General features: G+C 43.8%; 1 protein-coding gene across 1 annotated transcript; it reads left to right on the forward strand.

Moving 5' to 3' along the window:
- The first annotated feature begins 11,585 nt into the window (after positions 1–11,585).
- On the forward strand, positions 11,586–21,047 carry UBE2A (ubiquitin conjugating enzyme E2 A). The gene is made up of 6 exons (XM_026478892.4): positions 11,586–11,866; positions 12,015–12,095; positions 12,508–12,533; positions 18,049–18,138; positions 19,125–19,213; positions 19,498–21,047. The coding sequence occupies exons 1-6, from the start codon at positions 11,823–11,825 to the stop codon at positions 19,624–19,626; spliced, it is 459 nt and encodes a 152-aa protein (XP_026334677.1). The 5' UTR covers positions 11,586–11,822; the 3' UTR covers positions 19,627–21,047.
- The last annotated feature ends 246 nt before the right edge of the window (positions 21,048–21,293 follow it).

Below are 21,293 nucleotides of genomic sequence, written 5' to 3' on the forward strand. Positions count from 1 at the left end.
GCCCGGATGCGCGGGGGCGTCCTGGGCCTCCAGAACCTCCTTTGCTTTGGCCTGAGTGACCTGGGACGGCTTTACTTGGGACACTCCTGATACTTTTTCAATTATTCATGTATATTTCGGTACACGTATGTATATGCAGATACATAAAACCAGATAAAGAACTATATTTACGCATTATAGGCATAATACAGGTTTTAGGTGTGCCTGTAAATAGGTTTTGATTTTAATGGCTGTACTCAGGATGAGTACCTGATGAGGTAGAGGTATCTTTTTTAACTTGAGATATAATTCATATGACATAAAATTCACCCTTATGAAGTGTATAATGCGGAGGTTTTAGTTATAGTCACAAAGTTGTGCAACCATCACCACTATCTAATTCCAGAACATTATCATCGTCCCCAAAAGAAATCCCATATAATTAGCAGTCACTCCCCACTTTTTCCCAGGGCCTGGCAACCACGAATCCACTTTCCGTCTCAGTGGATTTGACTCTTCTGGACATTCATATGAATGAAATCATATAGCATGTGGCTGTTGGTGGCTGGCTTCTTAGCATAACGTTTTCAAGGTGCATCCATGCTGTAGTGTGAACAGGTAAAAATCAGCAATGAATCAGTAAAAAGGAACTTCATTCTTTTTTTTTTTTTTTTAAAGATTTTATTTATTTATTTAACACAGATAGAGACAGCCAGCGAGAGAGGGAACACAAGCAGGGGGAGTGGGAGAGGAAGAAGCAGGCTCATAGCGGAGGAGCCTGATGCGGGGCTCGATCCCATAACGCTGGGATCACGCCCTGAGCCGAAGGCAGACGCTTAACCGCTGTGCCACCCAGGCGCCCCTATTTTTTTTTTTATTAATAATGATTTTTTATTATATTATGTTAGTCACCATACAGTACATCCCCGGTTTTCGATGTAAGGCTCGATGATTCATTAGTTGTGTATAACACCCAGTGCACCATGCAATATGTGCCCTCCTTACTACCCATCACCGGTCTATCCCATTCCCCCACCCCCCTCCCCTCTGTAGCCCTCAGTTTGTTTCTCATAGTCCATAGTCTCTCATGTTTCATTCCCCCTTCTGATTACCCCCCCCTTTCTTTATCCCTTTCTTCCCCTACTGATCATTCTAGTTCTTATGAGGAACTTCATTCTTTTTCATGGCTGAATATCCCATTGCATGGCTATCCCACATTTTGTATATTCATCAGTTAATGGACATTTAGGCTTTTCCCACTTTTTGGATATAATGATTAATGCTAATGTGAACAAGTTTTTGTGAGGACGTATGTTCTGAGTTCTCTTCCTTGTATACTTAGGAGTGGAATTGCTGGGTTATATGGTGACTTTATGTTTTACTTTTTAAGGAACTGCCAAGAGTGTTTCCCAAAGCAGCTTTACCATTTTACATTCCCACCAGAATATATATGGAGGAGGGGGTCTGATTTCTTCACAACCTCACCAATAATTATTTTTGTCTGTCGTTTTTATCATAAACATCCTGGTGGGTGTGAAGTGATACCTCACTGTGGTTTTGATTTTCCTTTCCCTGGTGGGTAACGTTGAGCACCTTTTCATGTGCTGATTGGTTATTTATGTATCTTCTTTGGAAGATACTGAAATTGACGATACTGAAACACTCCCAGAACGTTCTTTGTGGAGGACAAGGGCCTGGATCAATCCAGAATAAGGACATCGAGACAGTTTACATAGGCTAACTTCAAAAAATCCAAATGAAGACACCAAAATAGTGGATTTTTAACAGAGAACATAGTGAAGGCAGCAGGAGCTTGTGACTAGAAATTGACAGTTTGGCTGGAGGAAGTGTAGCGTTCAACACACACAAGATGTAAACCAAGGGGAATTTAAAGCCATCTGCTAGACCTCAAATGAACGTGAATTAAATAAAATATAAAAAATATATATGTATAATATATATATGTATGTGTAATATATATATATATTATATGTGTATGTATAATATATTATATATATGTATATTATATACCTGTACATATGTGTATATATGTATATAATATATGTATATATGTATAATATATATATATATATATACACACACACACACACACAAATGGAATATTACTCAAGCATAGAAAAGGAGGGGATCTTGCCATTTGCAATAGCATGCATGGACCTGGAGGGTATGATGCTAAGTGAAATAAGTCAAAGAAAGACAAATACCATATGATTTCACTTATATGTGGAATCGAAAAAACAAAACAAACAAAAAGCAGAATCAGACTTATAAATACAGAGAACAAACAGTTGCCTGGGGCGCCTGGGTGGTTCAGTCGTTAAGTGTCTGCCTTCGGCCCAGGACATGATCCCAGGGTTCTGGGATCGAGCCCCGCATCAGGCTCCCTGCTCCCCTGGGAGCCTGCTTCTTCCTCTCCCACTCCCTCTGCTTGTGTTCCCTCTCTCACTGGCTGTCAAATAAATAAATAAAATCTTAAAAAAAAAAAAAACCCACAGTTGCCAGATGGAAGGGGGGTGGAAGAATGGGCAAAATGGGTGAAAGGGAGTAGGAGATAGACTTCCAGGTATGGAACGAAGAAGTCATGGAAATAGAAGGTACAGCATAGGGAATGCAGTCAATGCCATTGTGTTAGTATTGCATGGTGATGGATGGGAGCTACACTGTGGTGAGCATAGCATAATGTATAAAGTAATTGAATCACTATGTTGCACACCTGAAACTAATGTAACATCATGTGTCAACTACCATCAAATTTTTTTTAAAATCAGTTCAAATCTTAAGGAACCACAGTGTTTGTTCCTTAGGTCTTACTCCAATGTCTTCTCTATGATTTCATGTTAGTCTGTATTTATTGATCTTCTACTGTGTGTTAGGCACAGCACTATATACTAGTTGTATAATGATCAACTATAAATTATCTCACCCCTCATGTGCCTTAGTCTGGTGCAGGGGTGAGTAAACTTTTTCTGTAAAGGGCCAGAGAGTAAATATTTTAGGCTTTGAAGGCCAGGAAGCAAAATCAAGAAAATTATGTGGGTACCTATATAACAAGAGAGAAAACAAATTTTCACAAGTGTTTTATTGATGAAATTCAAGATATAATAGTAATTATATTTTTGTAAGACAGGTCTGCTAATGAGAAGAATAGCATTCTTTTATGGAGGGGATAATATTTCACTTAATTAGGGTTCAAAGTGAGTGTTCTCTATCATCAGAATCATTTGCAATCTCAATACACCTTGACAGGTTTTTAAATTGCTTCATATTTGGTCAAGCTGAGTTTTTTAAGAACCTCATTTTTGGGGGCGCCTGGGTGGCTCAGTCGTTAAGCATCTGCCTTCGGCTCAGGGCGTGATCCCAGAGTCCTGGGATGGAGCCCCGCATCAGGCTCCTCCGCTATGAGCCTTCTTCTTCCTCTCCCACTCCCCCTGCTTGTGTTCCCTCTCTCACTGGCTGTCTCTCTCTCTGTCAAATAAATAAATAAAATCTTAAAAAAAAAAAAAGGAACCTCATTTTTGATTTATAATAAAAGTTTACAGTTTTTTTCTAGAGTCAACAAAATGAAAGCACCTGTTAATAAAGGTCTTCTTAAAAAGATTTATTTATTTATTTTTAGAAAGGTGGGAGAGGCAGAGGGAGAGAGAATCTTTTTTTTTTTTAAGATTTTATTTATTTATTCGACAGGATAGAGACAGCCAGCGAGAGAGGGAACACAAGCAGGCGGAGTGGGAGGGGAAGAAGCAGGCTCATAGCGGAGGAGCCTGATGTGGGGCTCAATCCCACAACGCCGGGATCACGCCCTGAGCCGAAGGCAGACGCTTAACCGCTGTGCCACCCAGGCACCCCAGGGAGAGAGAATCTTAAGCAGACTCTGTGCTGAGCGTGGAACCCAAGGCAGGGCTCAATGTCATGACCCTGAAATCACGACCTGAACCAAAACCAAGAGTCAGACGCTTAACTGACTATGCCACCAGCACCTGTTAATAAAGGTCTTAATGAAATAAATCAGTTGCAAATATTCATCCATTAATACTTATCTGTAATGAGATTTTACGTATATCATCTTTGAAAAAAATTTTTTAACACAGATAAGTACTGCCAAATACTGATAGCAAATACCTGATTTTAATTGAGCATATTCATCTTTTAGAAGGCATTTATGAAATTCAATTAGATTCTTCTCTCTCAAATATCAATTAGATATTTGCTTTTTAGCATGTCATTGCATACAGAATAATCATGTCCAATTGAAACAGGTGGAAGCTCGTGAATTGCACAGTGAAAATGATTTTTTTTCAATCAGAGAGAGAGCCCAAGCAGGGGGAGTGGCAGGCAGAGGGAGAAACAGGCTCCCTGCTGAGCAAGGAGACCTAAGCAGGACTCAATCCCAGGACCTTAGGATCATGACCTGAGCCAAAGGCAGCCGCTTAACCGGTTGAGCCACCCAGGTGTCCCTGAAATTGGTTTTTTTTTTTTTTGAAGATTTTATTCATTTATTTGAGAGAGAGAGAGACAGAGAGAGGACAAGCAGGGAGACTGGGAACAGGAAAGGGAGAAGCAGGCTCCCTGCCAAGCAGGGAGCCCGATATGGGGCGGGGGCTCAATCCCAGTACTCTGGGATCATGAGCTGAGCTGAAGGCAGAGGCTTAACCGACTGAGCCCCCCAGGTGCCCCCGGTGAAATTGATGTTTAAATATTGAAATTTCCTTTGCACTTTGCATCAAGTTCCGAAAAAACACCACTGGAATTGTAATTTGAGCTCAGAAAAGATATTCATTGCAAATTGGTGTGGGAATGCAAATCTTGATTTTTGTTTTCATTTTTGACAGCACAGGAAGAGATTAAAGTAATGACATTACTTGCAATTCAAACAATGTTAGTTGTCATTGAAATGACTTTACTGAAATGTAAGTTTCACATATAAGCAGTGTTTTGCCTTGTAATTTTAGTTTAAATGCATTAACATTAAGTCTACAGCAAAAGTTAATTTTAAAAACCATCCAGTGTTCAATAATAGTGGTTGCAGGTGGTTGTCATTCAGAAAACTTTCAATCTCAGCCCTAAGCTCAAAAAAAAATTTTTTTTAACTTAGAAAAACTTCGCCACTGCCAAGCTATTGAACTGCTGTTGGTTGGGCAAGTCAGAATCTTCAGCTTCTGTATCTGACAAAAATTCATGTGACAGTGGTTTAGTCCATGAATAAATGAAGTGTTGACACTAATGGTTGAAATACACAAGATAGACTCAAATATTTTCCTGCAAAATACCTGCAGTTTAATAATACAATGAATAACCAGAGAATTTAAACAACTCACGTTCTCACAAGCTTTGTAAACTAAGCTTTGTTCTGCTCCATACATATACTCAGCCTAGCAGAGTCTACTTCAGGTTGTACTGAATTAGTATTTTCTTGACTTCTTTGAAAATATTCTCATCTGGGGCACCTGGGTGGCTCAGTCATTGGGGAGTTGGCTTCTCCCGCTACTCATGAGCTCTCTCTTTCTTTCTCTTTCTCTCTCCCTCTCAAATAAATAAATAAATAAATAAGGGTTATGGTTAGAAGATTTTACTTATTTATTTGAGAGGGGGAGAGAAAGAGAGAGAGCATGAGCGGAAGGAAGTGCAGAAGGAGAGGGAGAAGCAGACTCCCCACTGAGCAGGGAGCAGGGAGCCAGACATGGGACTCGATCCCACGACCCTGAGATCATAACCTGAGCCAAAGACAGACTCTTAATGGACTGAGCCACCCAGGAGCCCCAAATAAATACAATCTTTTTAAAAGAAGAAAGAAAGAAAGAAAGAAAGAAAGAAAGAAAGAAAGAAAGAAAGAAAGAAAGAAAGAAAGAAAGAAAGAAAGAGAGAAAGAGAAAGAAAATATTCTCATCTGAGTTATTCCACACAAGCCAATTCTTCCATCACTTTGAACTCAGCATTGGCTCTTTGAGTAAAGTACAACTGAGTAGTATCGGTAACATCTGTCACCTCATTGAGAGCCGGGGAAAATCACTTGAAATCATTTTCCCTGGTTTTTTTTTTTGTTTTGTTTTAAGATTTATTTATTTGTTTGAGAAAGGGGGGACGGGCAGAGAGAAACTTAAGCATACTCTGTGCCGAGAACAGAGCCAGACACGGTGCTCAACCTCACAACCCTGAGATCAGGGCCTGAGCTGAAACCTTGTCAGTCGCTCAACCAACTGCGTCACCCAGGTGTCCCTGCCCTGTTCTTTTTTTAATGACTGTTCTTTTTTTAATGACTGTTGGTGTTGCTTCCAAAGTCCTCAACTCTTTGAGCCACTATTCTTGCCGAAAGGCATTAAAATAGTCTTTGAAAAGTTTATTCTCCCTGGACACATTTCTTTGGCTTCTGCAATCAAACACGATTTAATTAACTCATCATCAGTAAATGGCTTTCCTTGCTTGGCTAACAAATGAGCCACTCAGAAAATTACTGTGGCTGCAGCCTCATTTTCATTTTTTTATTTTTGTGAAGAATTTTGCTATGATAAGATATTCCATTTTAAACTTTCTAGTTTTTCTAACCACTGCTTTTCTGGGAATCAGGAACATTGCAACGAGCACTTACTTTGGTAATGTTGTTGCATACTGTATTCTTTTAGCAACACTACAGTGCCATTGTGTAATAAACACAGTGCTTTGACATCTAATGTGATAAACAGGTAATCTACATTTCACTGTGCCTTAAAAGCATGACATTCAACCCCCCCCTTTTTTTGACATGATAGTTATGCACGTGCAATAAAACAAACAAACAAACACGGAAATGCCATAATCTGGTGATACACGTGGCATTCAAAATGCTGTCGAGTTATAACCACATCACTGCGATGTATGGTACACCCACCAACAATGTGTAGTGGTGACGGCACCACATACAGTCTCTGTCACAGCTCCTCAACTCGGCTCCCAGAGCACAGAAACAGGCACAGACAACCCATGATGGAAATAGCATGGCTGTGTCCTGGTGAAACTTTATGGACGTTGAAAATCTAAGTTTCATATTATCCTCACATGTCCTGAAATATGAAATACTCTTCTTTTGATTTTTGCAACCATTTAAAAATACAGAAAAATCACTTTGGGCTTGCAGGCCCTAGGAGAAAAGATGGTGGGCTGGATTTGGGTGTAGTTTGCTGGTGGATATGGCCAGTTTGATTGAATTCCTGTACCCGACGTCGAAACCATGTGTATTGGTTTTCTGTTGCTGCTGTAACATGCTACCACAGACTTAGTGGCTTAAGGAAACACAAATGTATTATCTTACAGTTCTGGAGATCAGAAGTCCAGAATCACTCTCACTGCTTTAAAGTCAAGATGTCAGCAGGGCTGGTTGCTCCTAGAAACTCCAGGGGAAGACCCATTTTTGCCTCATGTGGCGTCTAGAAGCTACCAGCATCCCTTGGCTCCTTGGCTGGTGGTTGTATCGCTCGAATAGCTGCTTCCATGGTCATGTGACCTTCTTTCTGACTCCAGACTTTCTTCCCTCTTATAAGGACTCCTGTGATTACATCAGGCCCCCTGGTTTTATCCTGGATAATCTCCCCATCTCAAGATTCTTAATTTAATTACATCTGCAAAGTCCCTTTCACCATATAAGGTAACATATCTACAAGTTCCAGAGATGAGAATGAGAAGATCCTGGGGAAGGGGTGCATTAGCCTACCACGCCACGCCTTTGTTTGTGATTCTGCAACGTAGCAGGTAGTGAAAGTCTATGTTCATGGCCCTCATGTCCCCATTTCTCTAAACTTCTCTCTCCCTCTCTTTCTCTCCTTGTGTGCTAGGGTCTATCGATGAGCAGCTTACTACTGTTACTGCCGAGAATACACATTGTGACAACTGTTGTTTCCTATAAGCAATTCTCTTGACTTGGCTTCTGAGGCTATTGGAGTTGAGAAAGACCTCGTGATTTTATATTCTGTAGTTTCTTGGTGGCCATTTGTACTCAATGTTAGTGACAGAAGCGGGAACTATAGGAAAATAAAATTCCTTGCCTTCTCTGGCTAACAGAAATACAAACTCACAGCCTCCTAAGGCAGGAAATGATAGTTTATTCAGTCTCTCTCTCTCCGACCCAAAATAGTTCAGGAAAATCACAATCCAGTCTGCATTTCGAAAGCCTCATGAATGAAATCCCACAATTTCCCTAGTTATATATTCCCGTACCTTGCAGTCCTCCCTTTTAGGAAAATTCTCAAGTCCTTGCCTGGGGATGGTTTGGAACTTTTTACCTTCCCGGCAGCTGCATCTCTAACACACTTTTCTTTCCGCTGAAAAGGGCTTCTATTCTGGACCCCCTGCTTTTGGGGAGGGGAGTGGTGCTTGGCTGTGAAGAGGGTATTTCTTCAAGATGTTAAGGTGAAAAGGGGATGGAAGGAACGCTTGGCCAGCTATGCTATAGTTAACATGTTCTAGCCTGAGCCTCGTCTATGCTAGAGAACCATCTTCCGTATTGCTGCTTGCTATGACAACGCTGCTTCCGGGGAGGAATGTGGGGGCACAGTATTTCTGCAGCGTGATTCCACCATGCAGTCAGGGCATGCTCTCCCCATCCCCTGCTGCCACAGGGCTTCCAAACTGCTGTGGTTCATGTCCCCGAGGTTTCTTTTTTTTCTTTTTTTTTTTTTTAAAGATTTTATTTATTTGACAGAGATAGAGACAGCCAGTGAGAGAGGGAACACAAGCAGGGGGACTGGGAGAGGAAGAAGCAGGCTCATAGCGGAGGAGCCCGATGTGGGGCTCGATCCCACAACGCCAGGATCACACCCTGAGCCGAAGGCAGACGCTTAACCGCTGTGCCACCCAGGCGCCCCAATCCCCGAGGTTTCTTGATCAGACGGTCAGAGAGCTACTCGCAAGCTAAGGCGAATGAAGTTCAGAAAATCAACAAGCCCACAGCAAACTCAGATACATCTCTGGCCTTCAGTGAGTTTCAGACGTTTCTATCCAATGGCAGGAGCTTCCCCTCCCAGCCCCTTCCCTGCTTTCCAGTGCGGTATAGGCAGCTTCTCAGCACCTATGCGAGCTAGACCTGGAAAACCTATAAAAGCTGCCTGTCAAGGGGAGCCTGGGTGACTCAGTTGGTTAAGCGACTGCCTTTGGCTCAGGTCATGATCCTGGAGTCCCAGGATCGAGTCCCAGTTTGGCCTCCCTGCTCAGTGGGGAGTCTGCTTCTCCCTCTGAATCTCTCTCTTAAATAAATAAATAAATAAAATCTTTAAAAAAAGCCGCCTATCAAGCCTAAAGCCCTCATCCTTGCGTTTGAGGGCATCTAACCAACTTCTCCCGCCAGTCTGCCCAGTATCCCCAGAACATGCTTGAGCTCCACGTGCTCCTTCCTTTCCTGCTGGTGCGCTCAGAGAAACTGCTTGACTTCTCTCCCAGGAAGTCGCTCCCTGCTGTCACTTCTGTTTGAAACAAAACTGAAACAAACCCATTCCAGGAAGCTCATTCTAACCCCCAGCAGACTGAGGGTTTCCCCCGCTGTGCGGCCGGCCCTCTGCCTGTGTAGACTCACACACTTCTGCTCTGGCAGAAAGAATTCGAAAACCCCTGGCCGCAGATGGACACACACCTTTCTCCCAGTTATTCAGTCAAACGCTGGTCTACGTTCTGCTGTGAGGGAATTTTGCGGATGTGATTAAGGTCCCAGATCAGATAATATTAGGAGATGGGGGGGGGTTACCCAGGGTGGGCCTGACCTAATTAGATAAGCCCTTAAAGTGAACTGGGCTGTTCCTGAAGAAAGAGTCCAAGTGTGAGGGGGATTTCATGAGAGAGAAGTTCTCTGATGCTGGCTTGAAAATGGAGCAGGCCACATGGCAAGGAATGTAGGTGACCTCTAGGAGCTGAGAATGGTCCCCGGCTGGTAGCCAGTGAGCAAATGGGGGCCTCAGTCCTTACAACTGCAAGAAACTGAACTTGGCCTACAGCTTGTGGTAATTTGTTAAGGAGCAATTGAAAACAAATGCACTTGCTTTTGTAGATTACATAAGTGTGTATTAGCAGACTGCCAGTCACCAGATGAGAGGGAAAGGAGATTTTAAACTCATTTTTGTACCCCCCGCCCACCACAGTCACAATGTGATGCTATTAGGGAGACCTGCTTTAACTCCTGGTATGTTGGAATCAATGCGAGATAGAAATCCTTTCCCACGAAAGTTCCTGTTAAGCAGCAGCTAGAATCACGGCCATTGTCGAGTGTCTCCGGCCTCCCACCTTAGAAACAAATTTCTGCGCGACTGATATCTTACAGACATCTTTGCTCAGATGCCTCACCAGTCCCATGCACTCAGTAAGTTCCCAAACTTCCTGTCCCCAAACGGCCCCCTCCCCACTCTGAACCCGAGTCCTGTCCATGGCACCTTCAAAGCCCCAGTCTTAGAACTCCAGCCATTGTCGACTCCTTCCTCTCTCTTGCCTCCAAGTTCAATCTGTTGCCGAGTTCTCTCCCTTCATGCCATCCTCTCCATTTTGGTTGTCACTGCCTGGTTCAGTATTTCTCACCTGGACTATTTCAAGGGTCTCCTGGCTGCCCTCCGGGGACCCATCTGTGACAAGCACGGCTCTAATTACGTGCAGGCTCCTTGCAAGGACACTGTTAGCTTGACATTCAAAACTCTGCGTGACTCAACCCAACCCTACCTTTCTCACATTTTCAGAAATTCTTAAAATGAGTGTTTTGCCTACCTTCTAAGTTATTTGGGGATGACCTTTACAAATTATCCTTTAAAACTGTTATTGCTTTTGCAGGTCCACATACTAACTGTGACTCTTCTCTGCAACCTGCAGCTTTTTCGCGTGCATCTTACCGTTACTTTTACTTCAGACTCTCTGCCCTTCCAATTCTCCGCAGTCGGATATTCTCATACCTTGGACTCTTCTGAATATATAGTTGCCGCTTGGCTTGTTGAACTGCCAAGGGGAAATGTGGTTCCAGAGCCAAATTGTGAGTGCCCAGAGCAAAAACCTCATTGTGCTTTCCTTAAGCTCTCATTCCCTCCCCCAGGACACACACCACCATTTTATCCTGCTTGGGGGTGATCACTGGCCTAAACATTGCGACCCGAATCCCGCACGTTCATCTCATAGACGAGGGACCCACAGCTCCCTGTTATAGCCGAGGCCGATTTATTCTTTGGATTTTCGGTGATTTGAACCCGTCACACGCCCTCCTCCCCAGCCTCCCGGGTCCCTAGAGTTCCCGCTTTCTGAGAACCAGATTTGCCTCCACCCACTCTCTCCTCCCTTCTACTTAGGGACTTCCACCTTTCTTCTCTCCCCCCGCCCCCAGCCACAGTGCGCACCGTCATAAGTGATCTGATCTCCAAAAAAAAAAAAAAAATAGAGAAAGAAAAGAGAAAAAAGCTTCCCAGGGCTCGTCCTAGCCTGGGCAGGTGGAGACGGACCCCGTTCCAGCGCTCCTTCCCAGTGAATTACAGGCTCCCGCTCGGCCGGGCAGCTGGCCTCTCCCTCGCGCGCGAGCCCGGCGCTCCCCGCCTCCCGCTGGGGTTTAATGACCTAAGCAACTTTCCTTGCCACCCCCCCCGCCCTGTCTTGGTACGGCCTGTCCGGCGTTCCGGCGTTCCACACCCCCCCTCTCCTTCCAGGTTGGTTCAGCCCCCGTCTACTCCGGGGTGGTGCTTAGCCGGCGCCAGACCGACCCTCGACTTCGGAGGGGCAGTGCCGTTCCTCTGGGCGCCTCCTCCGCGGCCGCTTCGGCTCCTTCAGCCTCCTCGGCCTCCTCAGGCTCCGCCGGGACCCGAGACCTCGGTGTATGCCCCACCCCTGACCCCGCTAGAGATATGTCCACCCCGGCTCGGCGGCGCCTCATGCGGGACTTCAAGAGGTAAAGCGACGGCGGCGCCGAGGCCGGGGGCTGCCAGGCGGGGCGCAGGGCGGGTCCCGAGGCGGGCCGGGCGCGGGGAGGGCCGGGGGGGGCGGCCCGGAGCGGACGCGAGTGCCGGACTGCGGAGCCCCTGTCCGTTTCCCTGAAGGTTGCAGGAGGACCCTCCAGCCGGAGTCAGCGGGGCTCCGTCCGAGAACAACATAATGGTTTGGAACGCGGTCATTTTTGGGTGAGTCTGCGTTCCGGGAGGTGGCGGGAGGTGGGGGACTCGAGCCGGCCCAGCCTGCCGTCGGGGACCGGCCCCTGGCGAGGACGGAGAGGGAGAGGGGGAATGTTTGGGTCCGGCCGGGCCTAGGCGCCTCCCCGGAGCCTGTGCCTCGATTAGCTCAGTTCCCGCTGCCAGGGGAACCGTTTGGGGTTCTAAGGGGGGCGGAGCGGGGAGTGGTGGCGGTTAGGCGCGGCGGCCTGCGCCGGGTTGCTGAGCCCGAAACATCTCTTGGTAGTGGCTTTCTGACCCAGGAAGGGGTGGTTTACCAGAGGTAGGGTGGGCGGAGCTGGGAATAGCCGAGTCTTAGGGTGAACCTCTTAAGGGAGCAGGGAGCCCCCGAAGCGGGAACTGACTGTTTTTCTCTGTGTTGCAGGCCTGAAGGGACCCCGTTTGAGGATGGTAAGAGAGTTTCTTTACCCACCTTTCAGCAGCCTGACCATCTGGGGGAGAGGGTTCCCAGTCATCCTGGAAGTGCCTCCTACTTAAGAACCCGCTTCTCCCTAGCCTCTGCCTGCCAAAGGCTTGAGTGGACTCCCGTATGTGGCAAGTTGTTCTGGCCATTGTCCACTTGACTAGACCTGCACCTTCTTGCTTGCTTCTTTAAAAAAAAAAAAAAAAGATCCGGGTAAGGCAATCACTTTTTAGAAGGAGCATCATAGACAGCATTGGTGTTGAGGATTTTTGAGGTTGGGCTGTGAGCCTGCTAAATTCAGCACCCTATCAAGATACTGACTTAGTATCAGCCCAGCCACTTGCTGATAGACTCAGAGACCCCAGAGACCGCCTAGTTCAGAATTCTGCCACCAGGGCAGGGGCTGTGTTCAGCAGGTGCTTAATATGTGTGTTGGATGTTGGATGGGTGCGAGAGTCCCTGGCGCAGGACGATCTGGTTTCTACAATCTGGTGTTGAATGCCTGTCAGCCTCACTGCTCTAAGGGGGTCTTTAATGGTACCTTTAATGGCCAGTTTGAATATAACAGCGTTTCTTATTTTTAAGTAAGTTTTCAGTGTGTTTTTAGCAAGACTTGATGGTCACTGTTCTCAAAGCAGCTTCAGAATTGAGGGGAGCCTTAATGTACTCTCTTGACAAGTGTCCAGCCTTCTTAAAGGTACTATGTGTGTTGCAGTTACAGGATCTTTAATGGATTTAGGCTTGACTTTTAAAAACACGTTACTTGCTTTTTAAGTTGTTTTTTAAACTTTCTATTTTGAGATAATCAGAGATTCATGTGCAGTTGTAATTAATAATAATAATAACGCAGAGAGACCTTGTATACCTTTCACCCATTCCCCCACCCCTTTGGTAACATCTTGAATGACTGTACTACAACATCACAACCAGGAAATTGACATCAATCTAGTTTCATGTGCATTCAATTGCGTGCATGCGTGCGTAGTCGTTTTTGGAAAGCTTAATACATTTCCAACACAATTCAAAGCATTTGAACTACCGATTGACATCTTTAATATCTCAGGTATTTAAAAAAGAAAAGGACCTTTGTTATTTTCTTCAGTGACCATCTTCCGTTCCTCATTGAGCATTTGATACACACACACACACACACACACACACACAAACACATATATATATACATACACAGCGCTCCGTTTGAAGGTGGGAACCCAACCACTTTTGCAGACAACTAAGCAGGTACTTACATGGCCGAGTCGGATTGCTTTCTGACGCTACCCGTCCGCAGGGTATGATGAAGGAGGGCGACTGCAACCAACTCTCTAATTTGTCTGAAATACTCCGATTTCCCTAGGAGACTGTGGACGGTCACCCGAATACTTTTACCTTCCTCCCTGTCTCCACCCCCTGGGTAAATGTCACCGCTCTTCAGTGCCGCCATAAAAAGAAATGACAGCAAGCGAGTGATTCTAAAGGCATATACTACTTTGGTGCAGTAAATCGTTTGAACTGATCCATAGCAAGAGCTGGCTCGACTTCATTTTCCTCCGCTAGGCTGGTGCTGGTTGTTGATGCCTCAGCACTGTGTGCAGATTAGCTGTGTGTTTGCTTCAGCTCTGGTAGGCTCTATTTTCATTGGCTTCTTCTTTTCCTCCCGACTTTACTCAGATGGCTTTATGCTGGACACAGCTTTATTAATAGTACATCACTTTGCTGGAGGACTGGCTACTTAAATATTTCAAGGGTGCTTCACTCGTTTTAAGTGGTATGAATTGAGAAGGTACTTAAGGAATCCATTATCTACCTGGATCTTCCCCGTTGACATCACCGGTTCTATTTCTGACGATGTGTATCTCAGTACCGGCGTTACTGAAAGGAACTACTCCAGCTAAATGGCAGTACACTTTTCTGATTCATTCTCTTGAGCAGTCTGCTATCCATGGATGCTTCCTCGGGTGTCTAGAACATGGGCTGTGGCTACAAAAATATATTTTGACCATTTTTTAATACCTTTTATTTACACTTAGGGAATTCACTAGAAAAGACTGATTTAGGGACAAGTGGCATCGTTGATCCTGCTGTTCCCAACATGTTATATAAATCAGCAACCCCAAAACTACTTTTGCTGTTTCCTTGTAAATCATTTGTGGTGGACATTTCTGGAACAGCCAGGCCCCAGTTAAAGAGATGAAGACTTAAGGAACTCTTGAAGGTATTTTGATTTAACTTCACACACTTAAAGCGAGAGGAAAATGTTCTCAAGAACTTACACTACCAGACAGAACACTGGGGGGCAATGCTTCCTCATCAAAATACCTTGGCATGTAATGCTAGTACAAAGACTGTGGAATAAAGTATTCCCCGTCACAGCAGCTAAAAATTGTTAGTACACACAGTAAGATACTAGTATTTGCTTTTTGTAAGAATTTGGTCGTAAGTCTTTTAAAAATTCATCACTTAAAATCCACTGAGGGTGTTCTTAACGTAAATACATCCTATGATGAAGAGTATTTGGGTATTATCTTAAAAATCACAATTTCCGGTCATCAAAAAAATTTTTTTTAGTTGCACGTACTTTGTTTTCTCCTCCAGGGTCACAAGCTGGTGGCCAAATGGCAGAAAACGCAGGTGTTTTCTTTGGCCGACACAGTATTTTCAAAAATTTGAATTTGTGAATGTCTTTTGCAGAACACACACTCGCTAGTCGAACCATATCACTCCTTATTGCCATACCCCTGCCACTGGACGCATAGAACTTTCCCAGTCCCCGTGTGTGGCTGGATGGATTGATACTTTCCTTACAATGCTTTGGCCTCCTCAGAAGGATGAACAAAAGCAGTACAGTTGGTGTACAACGATGGTGAGGCTTAAGTGCTCTGTTATTTTAAAGCCTAACCTAAATATCCAGCGGATTAACTCTGGTCTCAACTGCATAATATTCTAGGATTTTAAATTTCCTTAGCGTTTGTTTCGGGTCTCAGAAATTGCGTTGAGGGTTGTATTAAAAAGGTTCCAGTAGTACAATGTGGCTGAAAGTATGAACTCTCCCCTTCTAAATAAGTATTTGAAATAAGATTTGGGGTAAGCCCTAATTGATATTCAAGCAGACATAAGCACGTTGTTTCACTTCCCAAGATAGTAAAGGAGCTGTTCGAAAAGACTTGATTCACTTATCTGGTAGCTAGTGTTGAACTTCTGGGCGAGTACTAGGCAGAAAGTTCAAGTCAAGGGTTTCGAGAGCCACCAGCCTACATACTCAACTTGAATTCAGCTGTGAGCATTTGCTGTCGATCAGAAAGAGTCGTATTTCGTATTTAAATTCATTAATTGTATATTTCTTACGGATGGTCAAGTTGGGATGTGTGGTTTTTGCCTCCTTCGGTTGGGTCTAGGGATGTGAAACTTCAGGATTATTGTAGCTACCGTATTTCTGGAGCACTGACTTTGTGTCACTGTGCACATTTCCCTCATTTAACCCTCACAACAGTGTAATGTGGTGGCTGCTGTTACTAACCCCATTTGACAGACGAGGAACTTGAGGTTTAGTCGAGTCCAGTGGCTTCCGCAAGGTCTCACAGCTAGTAAGCAGCAAAGCAGGGAATGGAGTCTGGGTCCGACGGCAAGGCTTGTGCTCTTGCCACTGTGTTCTACCGTTTCCACTTAGGCCTGTCTTACGTGTTGCCTTGCCACTTTGGGATATCATATTGAATGATGGTCTTGATTTAAAGTGCCCGGGACTAGTACCTGTGTGCTATTAAATCCGCCCACTTTTAGAGCAATTCCGTGATGATAAATGTCTTACCTATAATTTAATCAGATTTCAGCATTGAGCCCAATGTGTTTATACTTGAGAAGCATAAGGAAGCTCAAAGTTTTGAACTCTCTGACACTCAACCCCACTTTTTCCTGCGTATTATAATACCAGCGGCACTGAAGAGGGAGAACCAATACTTCTTCCTCAAAAAATAGGAAGATTCACGACCAGGTGGTAATAAGGCGAAGTATGTTCTGATAGACTGTAGCGTGTTTGTTCATCCCAAAATATTTCACTCTTGGCCCTGAGTTATACAGTATCTTCAGATCTGGCTTTCACGCAGTTCAGGGAGTAACAGTAGTTTGGGGACTGTGTCTTTATATGTTGCCGTTTAAATTATTCTGCAACTTGAACATAGGTTCATCGTACTAAGGGCAACTGTGTTAGCAAATGCTTTCCTGCGCGTTTGCCCGTAGGAAACAAACTTCGGTGTTGATATGTAAGCGATCCAGCAATAGAATGCGGTCCCTTTTGCTTAAGTGGCGATAAACCTGTTGATGGAAGGAGGAGATTGCCAGCTCTGAAGGAACCAGTAACAAAGTATCCTCGACCTCAAGTGTGGGCTATAGCATTAGAATAGATATATTAAATGGACCAGAGTAATGCAGTGGGACGTCCATTACCTTAGGCCGGACAGTGATTCCCTAAGTTTATCTGAAGAGATTTCAGTCAGGAAAAAACAATTGCCCGATTGTTTTCTTGGATTTATTAAACCCAATTAAAAAAAATATTTTGAAGGAAACAGTCTCCCCAAATCAGAACGTCCTACAGTCCTCGAATGAGATCCAGTTTGTTCATTCCTTATAAATAAGTCTATAACCTAGTATACGTCAGGGCCTCCTGCTACCTGAGTTGACACGTATTCAGGGAAGGTAAATTCATTTCAGTAGTAGCCTAAACAAACATCATTAGAAAGATAAATTTGCTGGAGACACGAATGCAATCTAATGTGATTTTTAAATTATTTCTGCCATTAATTCCCTCCATTAGTGTGAATAATTGAGTTGATTTTATAGTGAAGTGCCTTGTGAGTCATACTTAAGGATTTTTGAGAGAGACTATAAAGTTTTTTCTGGCTTACATTCAATTATGTTTTCATTATAGAGTCGCTATTCTATGAAAAGGAGCCAGTGAACACCTTGATACTTATTCCCTTCCATTTTTAAAGATAATTTGGTTATCGATTTGTATTTCTAGCATTGATTTTGGAACCTTTGTACTCTCGTTCTCTCTAGCCCACGTCAGAATCACTGGAGACTTTAAGGTGGCGGCTGGTTAAAACAGGCCTCTGAGGTCTCTCAGTCTTCTGAGGCATGAGTGCCAAATTTTGGCTCTAGTTTCTTGTCATTTTAAGGATATCTTCAAAGTGGACAGTGGCTCAAGTTATCCTGCACGCAGTACTTTTGAGTTTAAGACAACTGTATTTAAGTTCAGACGGGAATGACGGCAAAGCAAAAGAACAAATCCCCTTCGGAAGCGGCGGTTCTTATCATATCTGTTAATTTTTAGAGCCGTTCCTGGAGCTCTTACCTTACCTTGTGTCTACCTGGTCTTTCTTTCCTCTCTACCCTGTATCTTTGCATTATTTCGTTTAGTACTGGGAAAAAAATGTCATGTAGCATTAAAAAGAAAGTACTGCTGAACAAAGTGATAAATCTGTTTCTTAAACCTTTCTTTTCTAACTCCAGGAACATTTAAGCTTACAATAGAATTCACTGAAGAATATCCAAATAAACCACCTACGGTTAGATTTGTCTCTAAGATGTTTCATCCAAATGGCAAGTATCACTTTAAAGCAATATTTTAAACCACACTGTTAATTATGGGAGGTGTTCCACGTTGCCTGGGTATTTGTCCGTAGTACCTGAGTATTGGTCAGGCATCTTGCCGTTCCCTGAAAACAGCTCATTCGCGATGGTCCCCTTGCCGTCGTGATCTCTAGTCCTAGACCGCAAGCGGTGAAGGTCCTCTGCCTCGGCCGGGAGTCTGCAGGCCGCCTGGTTTGGATGATCGTCAGCATTCACCTACTGCACAAAAATAAGGACGCTCTCGACGTTTCCTTTTAATGTCGGATTGGGGTAGTCTTGTGTTGTGACTATGCTCACAATTTGGAACTATTTCGAACAATAGTGTTCAACCCCAGATGCAGATCACAATTACCGTGGGACACTGTAAAAATAGAGAGGCCTTGGCCCCACTCCAGACCTCCTGAGTGTGAGATTGTGTGGCTGAAGGCTACAGTGTATTGGAAAAGCAGCGCGGGTGATTCTAACTTACACTCTGCTTTTTTGGCTAGTAGTAAGCCTAGAACAGCTTGCTTTTTTATTCGGGTTAATAAAGTATTTTCCGGCATATCAGGCATTTTTTTATCTTCATGCCGAAATGAGACCTTGTGAACGCCGAGCTCTCTTTTGTTATTTCAGATAGGAGACAGAGTTTGCAAATTTAGTGGAATACATTCCCCACGTGTCTGGATGGCTAGGGACCCTGGTGGAAGACGTGTACGATTTCCTGGTTAATAGGGCAGTCTTTTCAGAAGAAAGAGCCCTGAGTATCTTCTAGTTTTATACCAATTATATTTGACAGTCTTTGATTATTTCGCTAGCGATGATTAGGACTCTTCTTAGGAAGGTAACTGAGAAGCAGTTTAGCAATCTTTTTAAACCTCACAAGCCAAGTATGCTTGACTCTGTTTGTCTTGACTGTGATGTTAAACATCTTACTGGTTTTATTACACGTAACGTACCTGCTTCTGTGCTCTTAGTCTATGCAGATGGTAGTATATGTCTGGACATACTTCAGAACCGCTGGAGTCCAACCTATGATGTGTCTTCCATTCTAACATCCATACAGGTGAATTTTCCTTCATGTGACCAACTATGGCCTTTGATACGTTTCCGTTAGCACTTGAATTGTTTCTGAAAGTCCTAACTTAAGGTAAAGGGCAGGTCATTAAGACCCAAGCTCCCAGAAAACATGCGTTTGCCTGGCTACTAGCAGATCGATGTTACTCTAGGTTAGTATGCCAAGAGAGCAACTTTTGTTTTACTGAGGACCATTCGGTTGAGTGTTTTGAATATATGTGTATATGTATATTTTACATTAAGGAACTGACCTTTTACAAATTGTCTCTATAGTCCCTATTGGATGAACCCAATCCCAATAGTCCAGCAAACAGCCAGGCTGCTCAGCTGTACCAGGAGAACAAGCGGGAATATGAAAAACGTGTTTCTGCGATAGTAGAACAGAGCTGGCGTGACTGTTGACCCGGGGGCAGCAAAAGAAGACGCCGGTCATAAGGAAAATATATATTGATGTGTCTGTCACCTTCCTGTTCCTCAGTGTCATTACATTACTTTATTAAAAGCAAAATAGCTGTCGTGCTGTTTCCATCTTCCCTTGCCGAGCTTTTCCGACCCCTTCTCCCCTCTCCTTGAACATCAGAAAACACCCTCTACGAGATCAAATGTACTGTACCTGGGTTACGTGCGAAAATTACTAATGCTTCGTTCCTTTTCTGTTGTGTCTCATCTCCAGTTTTAGGGCAGTATTGTGTCACTGTACTTTACACTAAGCTTTGAAAGTGAATCGTTATACAAGTGGTGCTTATGCATAGCTTGATGACCAGGATGTTATTTTTAACAAAAGGATCGCTAAAGTGTTTCATCCTGGCTGGTCCTTCACTTGTGTTGGATTTAGAAGTGAACGTTTGGAATATGGCCTATGGAAAACGGGGACAGACCCATATAAACACCCATTCTGAAAGAGCACTGGAGGCTACAAATGCTATTATACTAAGATCTAACCAATGTGAATTACAAGACAGTTTCTACTGGTACAAGGAAAAAGTTAAAGGACCCAGCCAAAGGAACGCAGCAGTAATTGTAACTGACACATCCTCTCCTTGCAAGATACTCACTGGGCTCACCCATGCTAAGTTTCAGAATACTGAAGTCTTCTGGGTTTCGGCTTTTTAAAGAGGTGTGGGAGCAGAGGAATGGAAACAATCATTAGTTTTTAAGCTAGGGAAGGTGGGAGTTCCTTTCATCTTTTCAAGGGAGCAGTGCCACCCTAGATAAACTGCAATCCCCCATCGTTTCTTAAGAGTTTTCACTCACCCAAGGAGGGGACCGTATCCGTGGCAAACTATTTTCCACTCAAACCCCGAGTTAATGCTGCATGCTTTAGTTTCGTCTTCCCTTTCAGTGTTAGAAGAACCTCGAAGTCACGTTTGTGATTTGTCTCTGGCTATTTATACTTTAGACAGACAGTCCCTTTAAGTAGCAGTGTGGGACAAGCTCGCACATGTTTTGTCTAATGTTCCATCGTCACCTTTTGTGCATTTGTCACTCTTCGAAATCTAACTTTGCACAAGTAACCCATGTAAAAACAATGTACATTTTTCAAAACTTGTAAATAAAAATAACCTTAAAATTTTGTAGTCAAGGTATAATTATATTTTAGCTCACTATGAACTTTTAGTGTTGACTTATTGGAATCTCACATCTACTCACTTTCCCCCTTGAAGCAAACATGGTTAAAGAGAAGTACACGCGCTGGGAGAGGAAAAAGAGGAGTAGATACTGCTGGAGAGGACCTCCTTTCTTGTCATAAGTGTTAATGCTTTGCCTTTTTTTAACGTTTTAACAAGAATGTAAAACTGTTAAATAAAACAAAGTTCCTTCAGCACATAGTATGGTCAATCAAGCGAATGAAATGGCTTTGGGAAGGGGGGTGATAAGCACACCTGGCTATTTACTGGTGCCCCCAGAGACCAAGACCGCCCTTGTTGATCCTGACAGTCCACCCCTTGAAGAAGCCCTAGCTTAAAAACAAACAGCACCAAACTGTTATAAAACGGTATTTTAACTCCCGAGTGAAGTTTGAGAATACAGGTACCCTCAATCTTAAACAAAACTGCTTTCTTCTGGGG

Source organism: Ursus arctos, chromosome X (assembly GCF_023065955.2).
Source record: "Ursus arctos isolate Adak ecotype North America chromosome X, UrsArc2.0, whole genome shotgun sequence".
Taxonomy (NCBI): domain Eukaryota; kingdom Metazoa; phylum Chordata; class Mammalia; order Carnivora; family Ursidae; genus Ursus; species Ursus arctos.